Below are 11,439 nucleotides of genomic sequence, written 5' to 3' on the forward strand. Positions count from 1 at the left end.
AAATCTCCACTAGGCGTTGCATGTATGATAGTCTTTTGAAAGGAAGATACTATAAAACGGAGTCTTATATATAGAAGTGCCTATGCATTTGAAAAATTGTTAATTATTTCGAGAATAAATCATATTAAATTCAAAATCATGATTTTTTATTACGATATTCTTTGTGCTTACTCGCATATATATAAAGAACACATATTTAGTACATTGTATTGATTAAGATAACATAATTATTTCTTGAAATAATAATGTTGATAAAAAAATTCATTTTGTAGTTAAAATTTATAACGCAAAAAATACATAACAGGCATTTATGACTGACAACAAAATCAGTTTTATTTTATAATTTATTCTCTTTACAATAATATAATAAAATTAGAAATTATGATGCATATGTTAATTTGTATATACATATATTTATTGAGTCTAATCTAACATAAAATTTATTATTTTTTGTTAATTCTTCATTATTATAATCTATACTATACCAATCGAAACGTACCTCTCTCCGTCATTATTGCATAGAATAGATAACAATAAAATAAGACAAGGATGCGTTTGCTAGCTACAAAAGACATTAATTTTGTTTCTTAATAATTATCTTAAAGTATAACACATTCAACATATTATAACATATAAAATATTTTATATTATACCGTAGCAAAACACTGTAAGGACGATATAAACAATCCACCGACATTCAGACCAAAAGACTTGTTGCCTTTTAGCAATAGAAATTGTATCAATTTTTGTATGTATAAAGGAGTTATGTACCACTGAGCTTCGTATCTACATAGTAACAATATAAAGAACCAACAATTTAAGAAAGAAGATACTTATAAAGACTTTTACGGCATATGTACATTTGCTGTATGTATTGTATTAACTTTCACCTTCGATACTATAAGAGTTTATATAAAACAATATCTGTATAATGTAATAAATTACGATATTTCTTACGCAGTGACAAATATGAGATTATAGTGGTCTATAATTTCTTGTCCGATAAAGTTGGATAAGAACATGTATGTAAAACAAACACTTGTTGTCACAAGAGTTATTGGAAGTTCCTCAGTACCGTATGTAGATGATAAGATCTGAAAAAGCTAACGTACGAGTTTTAGTGTTAAAATCAATTTTTAAATCACAATTTGAATTAGATTCTTTACAATCTATTACAAAATTAGTAGATATAGAAATTTTTAACTACAATTTAACGTCTAGATTGTAACTATTTTTATAAATAAACGAATCTTTCTATTAATTGTAAGTTCGAACTATAGTTATATAGTATTTCTCATTGCTATTGTGTTACATTGTAATGACAAATTCTTTGATCAATTTAGTGTCAACTGTTTTCTTTTATAAGTAATAATATTAAAAAAATTTAATAAATACTAATAAAAAATCTAAATAAAATATTAATGCCAAGGCTGCAGTGTTTATAATTAATCTAAATTAGCAATGTTAAATGTCTACCATAATCCGATTCATAAAATGTTTTTTCATGATCCAAATTTTAAATATATTTAATATTTAAAATTTGGATTACTAAAAAACTCGGACATGGATTTAAAATTCAAATAATTCAAAAAATAGCTACCGAATATTTATTATACTAATCCGAATATACCATCAATATAGGTACCCATAACATAAAAAAATTTAAATTAAAAAACTTTTTCTACAAACTTAAGATGTCAAAACTATATTACTGAAAATAAGCAATCGAGATTATTAATATAAAACAACAAAGAAATGTTTTACAATTCGTTAAACGTAAATTTACAAACCAAACAAAACTTACTCGAAAAGTATTAAGGCTCAAAGTAATTACTCCGAACGCTATTAAAAACATGAAAGATATCTCAAATCTAGATATTAGATATTCGGAAAACCTTTAAAAAAATGTGTGTGTGTAAATTGATATTGCATATGTTATACATATATTATAGAATATAAATACCAACATCATTGCTTTCCGATGAATATGTACACCGTAAATGAGGCCTTTGCAAACTAAACTCTTGTTTTTTAGTTTAATATTTGATATATAAATGTCTATTGCATTCTTGACACGGTAACTGTAAATCATTTAACTACTGTAATTGTATAAAAATTTAACAACGTTATTATATAATAATGTTAAGCGTGCAATAAATCCGAGATTAAATAGTTACAATTTTTAAACGAGCTTACATACGTATATGTATTAACGTTATTATTAAATTCTCAAGTCAGAACCATTCGTCTTATTACACGATGGGAAGACTAAAAATGATTATTAATGGGATCGAGAAAAGTCGAAAATAATATCTGTTTTTCTTATCAAATCTTATATTATTATTATTAAAAGTTCCGATTTCAAAATTGTTGCAATAATTGTATGGATATTTTATTGTGCGCTACTGTACATATATATATTATGCATATTAATTAAAATTTTATTATTTTAATAAGCCAATTCTATTTAAGAAATGTTTTATATTAAGCATGTTGACACATAGTATGTATATTGGAAAATAATGATATAACTCGTGGACAACTCTTATAACAATCTAAGATTACATGTACAGTGAGAAAAATAAGTTGGTGTACCTCACCAATCAAAGTATAAAAAAATGCTTAAGCATTGTTTGATGGTAATTAAAGAGAAAATATATTGTTAAAAAAACTGGTGCCAAAATTTTTCTAATTTTTGTGATAATTTTGAAAAGAGAAAATAAAATGGAAGAATATATAGTTAAACGAAATTTTATACATTTAACCTCATAGAGGAAGTGATGTCTTAAGATGCTAATACAGCCCCCTGATTGGCTGATGACGCCTTAAGACTATACTTAAGACAATCTTGGATATAAGACCCGACTATAAATACCAGCCTTAAAGAATTATATATGAAATAAAAATAGAAAAAACTGAAGAATATAATAAAAATAAAAAATTTTGGTTATTTTTTTTAACAGAAATCGGTAACCCCTTTATTATTAACAATTTTTATTAATTTTATTATATTTTTCAGTCTTTTCTACCCCTATTTCATATATAATTTGTTAAGATTTGGTTGATCAGTTCTGGAGTTGTAGAAATTTCTGTAAATTTGGCACAGACATACATACATACATACATACATACACACATACCGAAATTTTTTTTAATGCAATATTTTGACGTTTTCGAACACTCTGAACATATTGACATTAAAAACTCAAAAAAACAATCTTTTTTTTGGTTTTTTCTACCCTTATTTTATATATAATTTTTTTAAATTTGGTTGATTAGAGCTAACTTTATACGCAATCAAAGATTCATATACGAATTTACGAAAACAAAGCTTCCTCTATGAGGAAGCAATATTGTTTAATCTATATTTCTCCATGTAAACTTTCGGTTTTAAAATTTTCAGATATAATAAACGAAATTTTTTCTTAATATTAATTTTTTTTATTTCAATATTTATTGCTTTTACCTAGCAATTTTAAACATTCCGCAGGCATGTTGAAGGAATGCTATGAGCATTGATCCAGTTGCTACTAATACGGTTAATCCTATAAATATAGCTAAATTTATGTGGAGCAGCAATAGGTAGTAATATTTTTCTTGATCGATAAAACACTCAGTTGAGACTTGTAGACGATATGATCGAGACTTGTTTGCAGATAAAATAATGTTGTTAAAATCTGGCCACAATTGGGTGATAGTAATAACAGATACACTGCAAAAGAGACATACTAAACAACATTATAAAGACTTACAATTAGTCATATAAATTGTGGTTTTTTAACAATCTAAAATTTTAAAATTTATATTAGGGTAGATACTGTATACGCAGTATTTGATATATGATTTTTTTCCCATAATTCAAATATATTTTCAAAATGCAGATGTTCCTTTTTCGTTATTATCTTTTATTTAATGCTTTTAACAATTATTAAAGTTTTTATTTGAGCTATAAGTAATAAATATATAACTTAAAAATTTAATATTTACAGAGCCGTGGTAAAAAAATAAAATGTTTTTTACACACAATTATTAGATATTGTATTGTAAAACATTTGATATCTGATAAAATTACATACATTTTATTATAATAAGAATATATAAATAATTTAATCGCTTAATCACATAATTATAATTATTGAAACGTATTGAAAAGAAAAAAAAATACAGAATAAATTATTTAATTTTAAGAATTGATTCTTGCTGTTTTCATTATTATACCTTTTAATATATTTAAATTTAAATGAAAAAATGGCGTTTTGTCAAATTTAAAATATTTCTTATGTTATAAAAACTTTAAACTTTTGGATGTATTTTGGATATTTTGGATATAAAATGAATAAAAGATAAAACATATTGTCTTACTTGTAAATGTAATCGTATAACGGTTTGCGATGTCCCCATATCTATCTATGATGGTAATTTCGTTTTTGTCCATTATATCATCATAAATACACTGAAGTTGCTCCATTAAATTTTTTATCTGTTTGTTTAATAAGTTCTTATGTTATTTTTGTATTTTTTACAGCTTCTGCACACAAATTGCGGAAGAGGCAACCGTTTCCGCAGCTTGTATGCTGAAGCAATTAGTAAAAATTTAAAATAGAAAATTATAATATTTATAGAATTATAAATATTTATTTAAACAAATATAATAAATAATTAACTCACTGTATTACTGTTAACGCAAAACGAGTTGTATTTTATTGCTATGCAAATGATACCAGAAGACAAAGCGAAAATCTTTATAATATCGTCTGTAGTACATTTGTCTGTAGTTACAAATGTTGTAAACTGTAATCAATAATTTTCTGAAGAAGTTAGAAACATACATATTTTTATCTCTTATCAAAGTAATCTATGTATATTCTGCCTAATCATACGAAGTAAAAAGTTCGATTTATTGGAGCCGAACGCTTGAAACAATTCGCGCTGCTTTCTATCTGTTTTCTATCTGCCGATAATTGACCATTCTACTTTGTTTAATATTGTAAAACGTAAAACAACAATTTATAATTATTTGATAGTGCCTCATATATTTAATAATCTATTTAGAATTATTAATATTATTAAAAGAACGTAGATTTGATTACTCGTTAACATCTTTGTAGCTTAATTTAGAGGAATTTTAGATACTCAATTATTTGTCACTCTCAATCTATGTTTTTATTAAAGAAACATCTCCAAATTAATCAAAAAAAATATCGAGAAAGTCTGTATATTAAATAAAATAATACAATCAGAATCAGAATATCATCATACCTGACATATAATAAACGTTATAATAATACTAATGCAACAAAATGAGTGTAGTCGGGCAAGTTTCGATTTTTGGTAAGGCCATAAACCAACTATCAGCAAAAGAGTTCGGTTGAGACTGAAATATTTATCCACAACACTGATCATCTCTCTGCTAGCATTAGAGTGCATATAATGGGAATAAAAGAAATGAAGGTTTGCTTATCCCCACTATTTGGTCGATCTATTAAATATTTATATCTATATTTCCTACGTCTTTTCTGCTAGCAAAAATATTAACGTTCTATAATTTGAAATAATTCCGCAATTTAATGTAATTGCAACGTAAAAAATACGAAATACCTTCGTGAAATTGAAACACTTGCAATTTAACACTATATCACCAAGATGCGGTCGCCGATTAAGTAATCGATTCAATGGCGAGAGAAATTCAACAGATGTTTTATTTCTCACAGTATATTGTGCAAGAGGAAAGTCATGGGGTAAAATTGTACATCCGCACTAGACATGTCTCAGCGACTCTTATGCACATGCTTCAATTCGATATATATATTCGTATGTTACATTTGATCCGTAATAGTGAGAATTCTTTAACAGTGTTACGTCCACTACACAAGTAAGTTGCAAGCGCATATAATATTATATACATATATAAAATTGTATATATAAAGAGGTTTGTCTTATACATTCTATTAAATATGTATGAATAAAGGACAAAACTTACTAAAAAAATGTTAAATTGAAAGCAATTATTATGACTATTCGGTTATTATTGTATTCGGTTGATCGACTAAGTTAAATATTAATTACATTTTCCTTTAGTACAGTTTTAATGTTGTACAATTTAATTGCGTTGTCTAACTAAAACGGCACAAAATAACAATAAAATCAAAACATTTGCGTTAACATTTTTGTTGAAAAGTTGCCATTAAATAATTGATTTAATGTTAAAAAAATTCAACAGATATTTTCTTTCTTTAAAACATTATCCTCACACACGACAGATGTTCTAAAGTGAAAGTTAGCAAACATATTATTTTCTTTCCGGCGATATTTAACCATATGTCCATTTCAATATGTATACTTGTACGTTGTATATGTTATATATGATTTATCGGGGGAAAAAAAGTACTGCACCCATTATATAACATCAAAATTATGTAATATTTTCTATTATATTATTAATTTTTGTAAATTGATTCTTATTTTCTTATATTTACACACACATATATATATATATATATATATATGCACATATAGTTTATATATATCTAACTATTTTCTTAAGTTATACATATACGTATGTATATATTTTATAAAACATGAAAAAATATAAATTTCCACTGATCGGTTCTCTCTTACTTCATGAGCATCTGTCATCGCATATTTTGACAGTTTTGAGTATCAAAGGGTTAATAGTATCATGTAATAGTAATATAGTATAATATTAAAGATAAATAGCATGTGCATAGCGCTATTGTAATGTATATAGTAAATATTAAATAAAAAATTAAGAAATAATGGCAGAACTGAAAATAATATTTATTTTGAGAGTACAATGTTTAAAAGCAAAATAAAATGATAATCAAATAATATATAATATGAAATTAGATTAAAATGTCCAAAAATGCTAAAATAGTACTAACATAAACTGTTTAGAAAAGAAGAATAACACGTAAAATAAAGTCACTACTGCTTTACTTCATTTTTATCACATAATTTGTAAGAATTTAGAGTAAAGACATATTAATTACATATTGCATAGTGCAAACACATATTAATTACTTTTTTCTTATATTAAGAATTATTATAAAATCTTTTTTCGATCTCTTATTTTGCATCTCTTATTTAGCAGGCTGTATTTACTTTTAACATATGAGGTATGTTGCACGCAATCTTTCATTAACTTTCCATCAATATAGTACTAATTGATATATTATGTTTTTATTACCGCATGGAATACATGAGAGTAAAGTAAGATACGGATGCATTGAATAGCTGTAACAAATCACATTAGCTTTCATTTCGTCGCACTGGGAAATAACAGTATATTGTACAACTAGCGGGAAAAGTGGTCGATTCTGAATGGGTGTGAAGTTGGTCGCACGAGCGAAGCAAGTGCGACCATAACACTCATTTGGGCTCGACCATTCTTCTCACGAGTTGTTCATACTATTTTTCCTAACAAGAGCGTGAAACAGGCCGCTTTACGCGCTTGTTTCACAATTTCATTTCTCCACTAGTTGAGAAATGGCTCCATGTTTATATTTCACATGTGAAATATTTGTATATGTTAAATATGTTTATATTGATATACGAAATGTGTATATAAAATATTTGTACCGTGCTAAAACATTCTAAAGATGCTATGAACAATCCACCAACATGCAGACCAAAACTCTTATTGCCTCTTTGTAACAGAAACAATATCAGCTTTTGTACAGGTAAAGGAGTGCTGTACCATTGAACTTTGTATCTGAAAGAGATAACATAACATGAAGAGTTTAAAGAAATAAGAACAATTATATAAAATTTTTACATTACATGTATATCTTTAAGGGCCGGTTGTTCCAACCTATTGGTAAGCTACCTGATAGTTAAATCACATGTCTATCTTTGTCCAATGTAAAGGATAAACAAAGACATACATATGATTTAACTATTAGGTAGTTTACCAACAGGCTGGAACAACCAGCCCTTAGTGTAATTAATTAAATCTATATCGATAAATGTATAAACATATAATATAAAGAAAACATATTGCTTACGCTGTAAGAAATACGTGATTATTATGATCTATAATTTGTTGTCCGACAAAATTAGATAAAAACATGTATATAAAACACATAAATGCAAATATAAGATTAACAAGAAGTTCCTCAGTATTATATTCGATTAATACAATCTGAAAAACCTATAATATATGGTATTGAGATCAATTCCTACGAGAAGTATAGTACAAATATAATTTGTGGAAAAATTTATTAACTTGTTAAAAATTAACGTATTATATTAAACTACAAGTATTTTCTTGTACATGAAAATTATAAATTTTAATTAACAAAACTATACAATACTTCTTATTGTTATACATTATAATTCTTTGATTAATTTTGTGGTAATTTTTATTTAATAAGTTTTGAAATGCATAATTTTGTTCTCTAGCTTTTTTACATAAAGAGATTTTTGTAAATTAAATATCTGACAAAAGTATAGTAATATTTTCTTGACATAATATTTTTTATTTATTATGGAAAATCCGTATGTCAGTAATTTACGAATCTGCATATTCATTTTGAAGTTAGATAATTCTAGAATTAAGTTATTGATTATCTTGATAATGTTAAAATCAAAATTTGAATAACATTTTGCTCCACAATCGTTATCCTAAAATTCTTAATTGAAGATATCAATGTTGTTAGTAGAAAGACAAGATCATTAACGTAATAAAGCAACATGTAAAATAATATGCAAATTATTAAGTGGGGATTTATTAAGTAGAAAAGAAGATTTACCCGAAAAATATTTAGGCTCAAACTGAGCACTCCGACTAGTATTAAAAACATGAATGATATTTCAAATTCGGATATTAGATGGTTGGAGAATCTATGGAAACAAAAAGATGTATGTGTTATTGCGTACACTATAGTTCACATATTATAAAAAATATATAGGTATACCAACGTTGTAGCTTTCCGATGAATATCTACAGCATGAATAATGCCTTTATAAGCTCGAATTTCGCTCTGCAGATTAATATTTTTTGTTACATAAAATTGTATTGCTCTCTCAATACGATAACTGTAAATAATTTGCTTATTAATATTTATATAAAGATTTATGTAAAATGGTGAATAATTTCAAAAAAATAACAAATTATGATTTTGTCTCGTTAATATTAGTCCAAAACATTTAGATATACAAACGTTTATAATAAAATTATAATATTTGTAATATCACGTAAACCTTATTAAAAATTTTGAGATATAAAATTTTTAATATTTAATAGAACAGATATAAATAAAATATAATGTACTTTTCTTACTTGATTTTATTTGATACAAAATTCCATTTTTAACGCAAAACTAAAGAACAATTTTACGTACGCTATATTCTACAAGTATTAAAAAATGCATATCAAAAGTTTATTAATTTAATATGCTAACTATTTAAATGCACTTAGCATCCTCACATATTTTGCAAAATAAAACTTTATATTTGTATAAAAAAATGTTTATCAAATGTGAATGTTAATAAGAAACGGAACTAATTCTTAATTAAAATCTTTTTGTTATTCTTCCGTTTATTTTACCTAGCAATTTCAAACATTCCACAGGCATGCTGAAGATATGCAATGAGCATTGTCCCTGTTGCTACTATTGCGATACACCCTATGGCCATAGCTATATTTATATGAAAGAACGGTAAGTAAAAATACACTTTCTGATCTAAAAAATATTCAGTTGAGATCTGCAGGTGATGTGGTCGGGACACGTTCGCAGATAATATAATGTTAATAAAATTTTGTCCTATTTGGGCACCCATGAGAATAATTGTGCTAGAAAAGATAAACACTAAACAACATTACAAAATAATTATACAAAATGTTCTTTAACAATTTGAAATTTTACATTGCTACAAGTATATTGCATTCTAAAATATTTTATACTCTTGAATCTCTTCACTTTAAATAAAAACATAATAATCCTTTATTGTATAGATTATATATTTAATTTACTATCTTCAATGTAAATTATTTTTAATACAATTAGTAAATATAGGATTTATAATTTTAAGAAATATTTATTATATTTAAAATTTTATAAGAAGCACTGTGCAGTGTGTTATTGCATATTTTAATGTCTACATAAATTATTTCATTTCTTAAACATGCTTCTTAAAATATTATATTTATAACGCAGTATAAAAAGATAAAATATTTTTTAATTCCAACAGCATTATTTGATTCTAAGACACTTCTGTATGTGTTCATTTTTTATGCATTTAAGTTCAAGCAATGTGACACTACTTTACGCAATTCGAAATATAAGTATGATGTATAAAAGTTTTAATAAATAACATATTAATTGATATGTAATCGAAAAAGATTGGAATAGTAAGCAAGAGATGTCTTACTTGTAGCCGTAAGGGTAGCCGTATAATATTTAGCGTTGTTTCCATATCTTTCTACGATATCAAATTCCTTATTGTCTCTCAGATCATTATAGATGTGCTGAATTTGTTCTATTAAATACTTTATCTATACTTTTAATAAATTTTTATACTTGTTTTAATAAAGTTTAAAAAAATTAATAGTTCTTGGATTTTATATTTAAAGTATTAATTTGAACAAATACAATATACAATCAACTTACCGTTTCACTATTAATGTAAAAGGAATTGTATTTTATAATAAAACTGCTAAAAATAAGTACAGAAGAAAAAATCTTGATGATCAATTCTACAGTACATTTTGATGACAAAATTGTTGTAAGCTATAAGTAATAATATTTCTTAAAGAATTTAAATAAAAAAACGTTGATATGCTTTTACTTTTACATATTTTATTTTGACATATTTTAGGTTATTCTTAGTTGTTATTTAATATATATCTTATATATATATATATATATATATATATATATATATATATATATATATATATATATAAGAATTTTAAGTTAATCGTATAATTATAATTTTTATTTTATGTAAGTCGAATGTAACTAACGTACAATAGAATACAACATAATAACATATGTTGTTACATATACGTGTATACAAACGTATATGCGCACTCAAATAGTTTCTTTATGCAAATAAAGAATATAAGACTGTATATATTATTTATACACTTCCAAAATAAACCAAGAATAGTTTTTGTATTTAACTGCACAATTGACATATTCTATAACAGAATTAACACTTTAAAGAAAATATTGAGTTTAAATTGATAAAAAAATTTGCAAGTACAAACGGAATATGCCAACTTTAATTCTAATAATGTATATATTATCTTAGTACATGTCTGTAGATCATAGAATTAAAATTGGTATACCTGAAATATAATGCAAGTTATAAGAATAATAAAAATGCAGATTAATTGCAATCGAGCAAGTTTTGATTTTTCGTAAGGCCACAAACCAATTATCAGTAAAAGAGTTCGATTAAGACTGAAATATT

At 25.0% G+C, this 11,439-nt stretch overlaps 1 protein-coding gene across 6 annotated transcripts; it reads right to left on the bottom strand.

The window, feature by feature from the left end:
* Positions 1-276: 276 nt before the first annotated feature.
* Positions 277-11,439, bottom strand: LOC139824376 (uncharacterized). Of its 6 annotated transcripts, XM_071796906.1 has the most exons (17): positions 11,315-11,439; positions 10,992-11,164; positions 10,632-10,751; positions 10,393-10,516; positions 9,569-9,830; positions 8,941-9,057; positions 8,772-8,862; positions 8,025-8,170; positions 7,600-7,732; positions 4,669-4,791; positions 4,363-4,480; positions 3,467-3,728; positions 1,968-2,081; positions 1,805-1,895; positions 958-1,103; positions 654-786; positions 277-562 (listed from the first exon to the last, which is right to left on the bottom strand). In XM_071796906.1, exons 2-17 carry the CDS (start codon positions 11,004-11,006, stop codon positions 512-514), a joined length of 2,046 nt encoding a protein of 681 aa, XP_071653007.1. In that variant the 5' UTR covers positions 11,007-11,164; positions 11,315-11,439; the 3' UTR covers positions 277-511. The 6 variants fall into 6 exon arrangements, 5 of the variants coding, with proteins under 5 accessions (XP_071653007.1, XP_071653008.1, XP_071653010.1 ...); XM_071796907.1 differs by lacking the exon at positions 1,805-1,895 and having other exon boundaries at positions 1,964-2,081; XM_071796909.1 differs by lacking the exon at positions 10,992-11,164 and having other exon boundaries at positions 278-562; positions 9,569-9,814; positions 10,632-10,677.

Source organism: Temnothorax longispinosus, unplaced genomic scaffold (assembly GCF_030848805.1).
Source record: "Temnothorax longispinosus isolate EJ_2023e unplaced genomic scaffold, Tlon_JGU_v1 HiC_scaffold_342, whole genome shotgun sequence".
In the NCBI taxonomy this organism is placed as follows: Eukaryota; Metazoa; Arthropoda; class Insecta; order Hymenoptera; family Formicidae; genus Temnothorax; species Temnothorax longispinosus.

Excerpts from the sequence above, each read along its gene's own strand:
- LOC139824376 (XM_071796906.1), bottom strand. Across the intron at positions 8,171-8,771 it reads TGAGCCTAAATATTTTTCGG|GTTTTTCAGATTGTATTAAT; the intron begins GTAAATCTTCTT and ends CATATATTATAG. Across the intron at positions 2,082-3,466 it reads GGAATGTTTAAAATTGCTAG|TTACCGTGTCAAGAATGCAA; the intron begins GTAAAAGCAATA and ends AATGATTTACAG.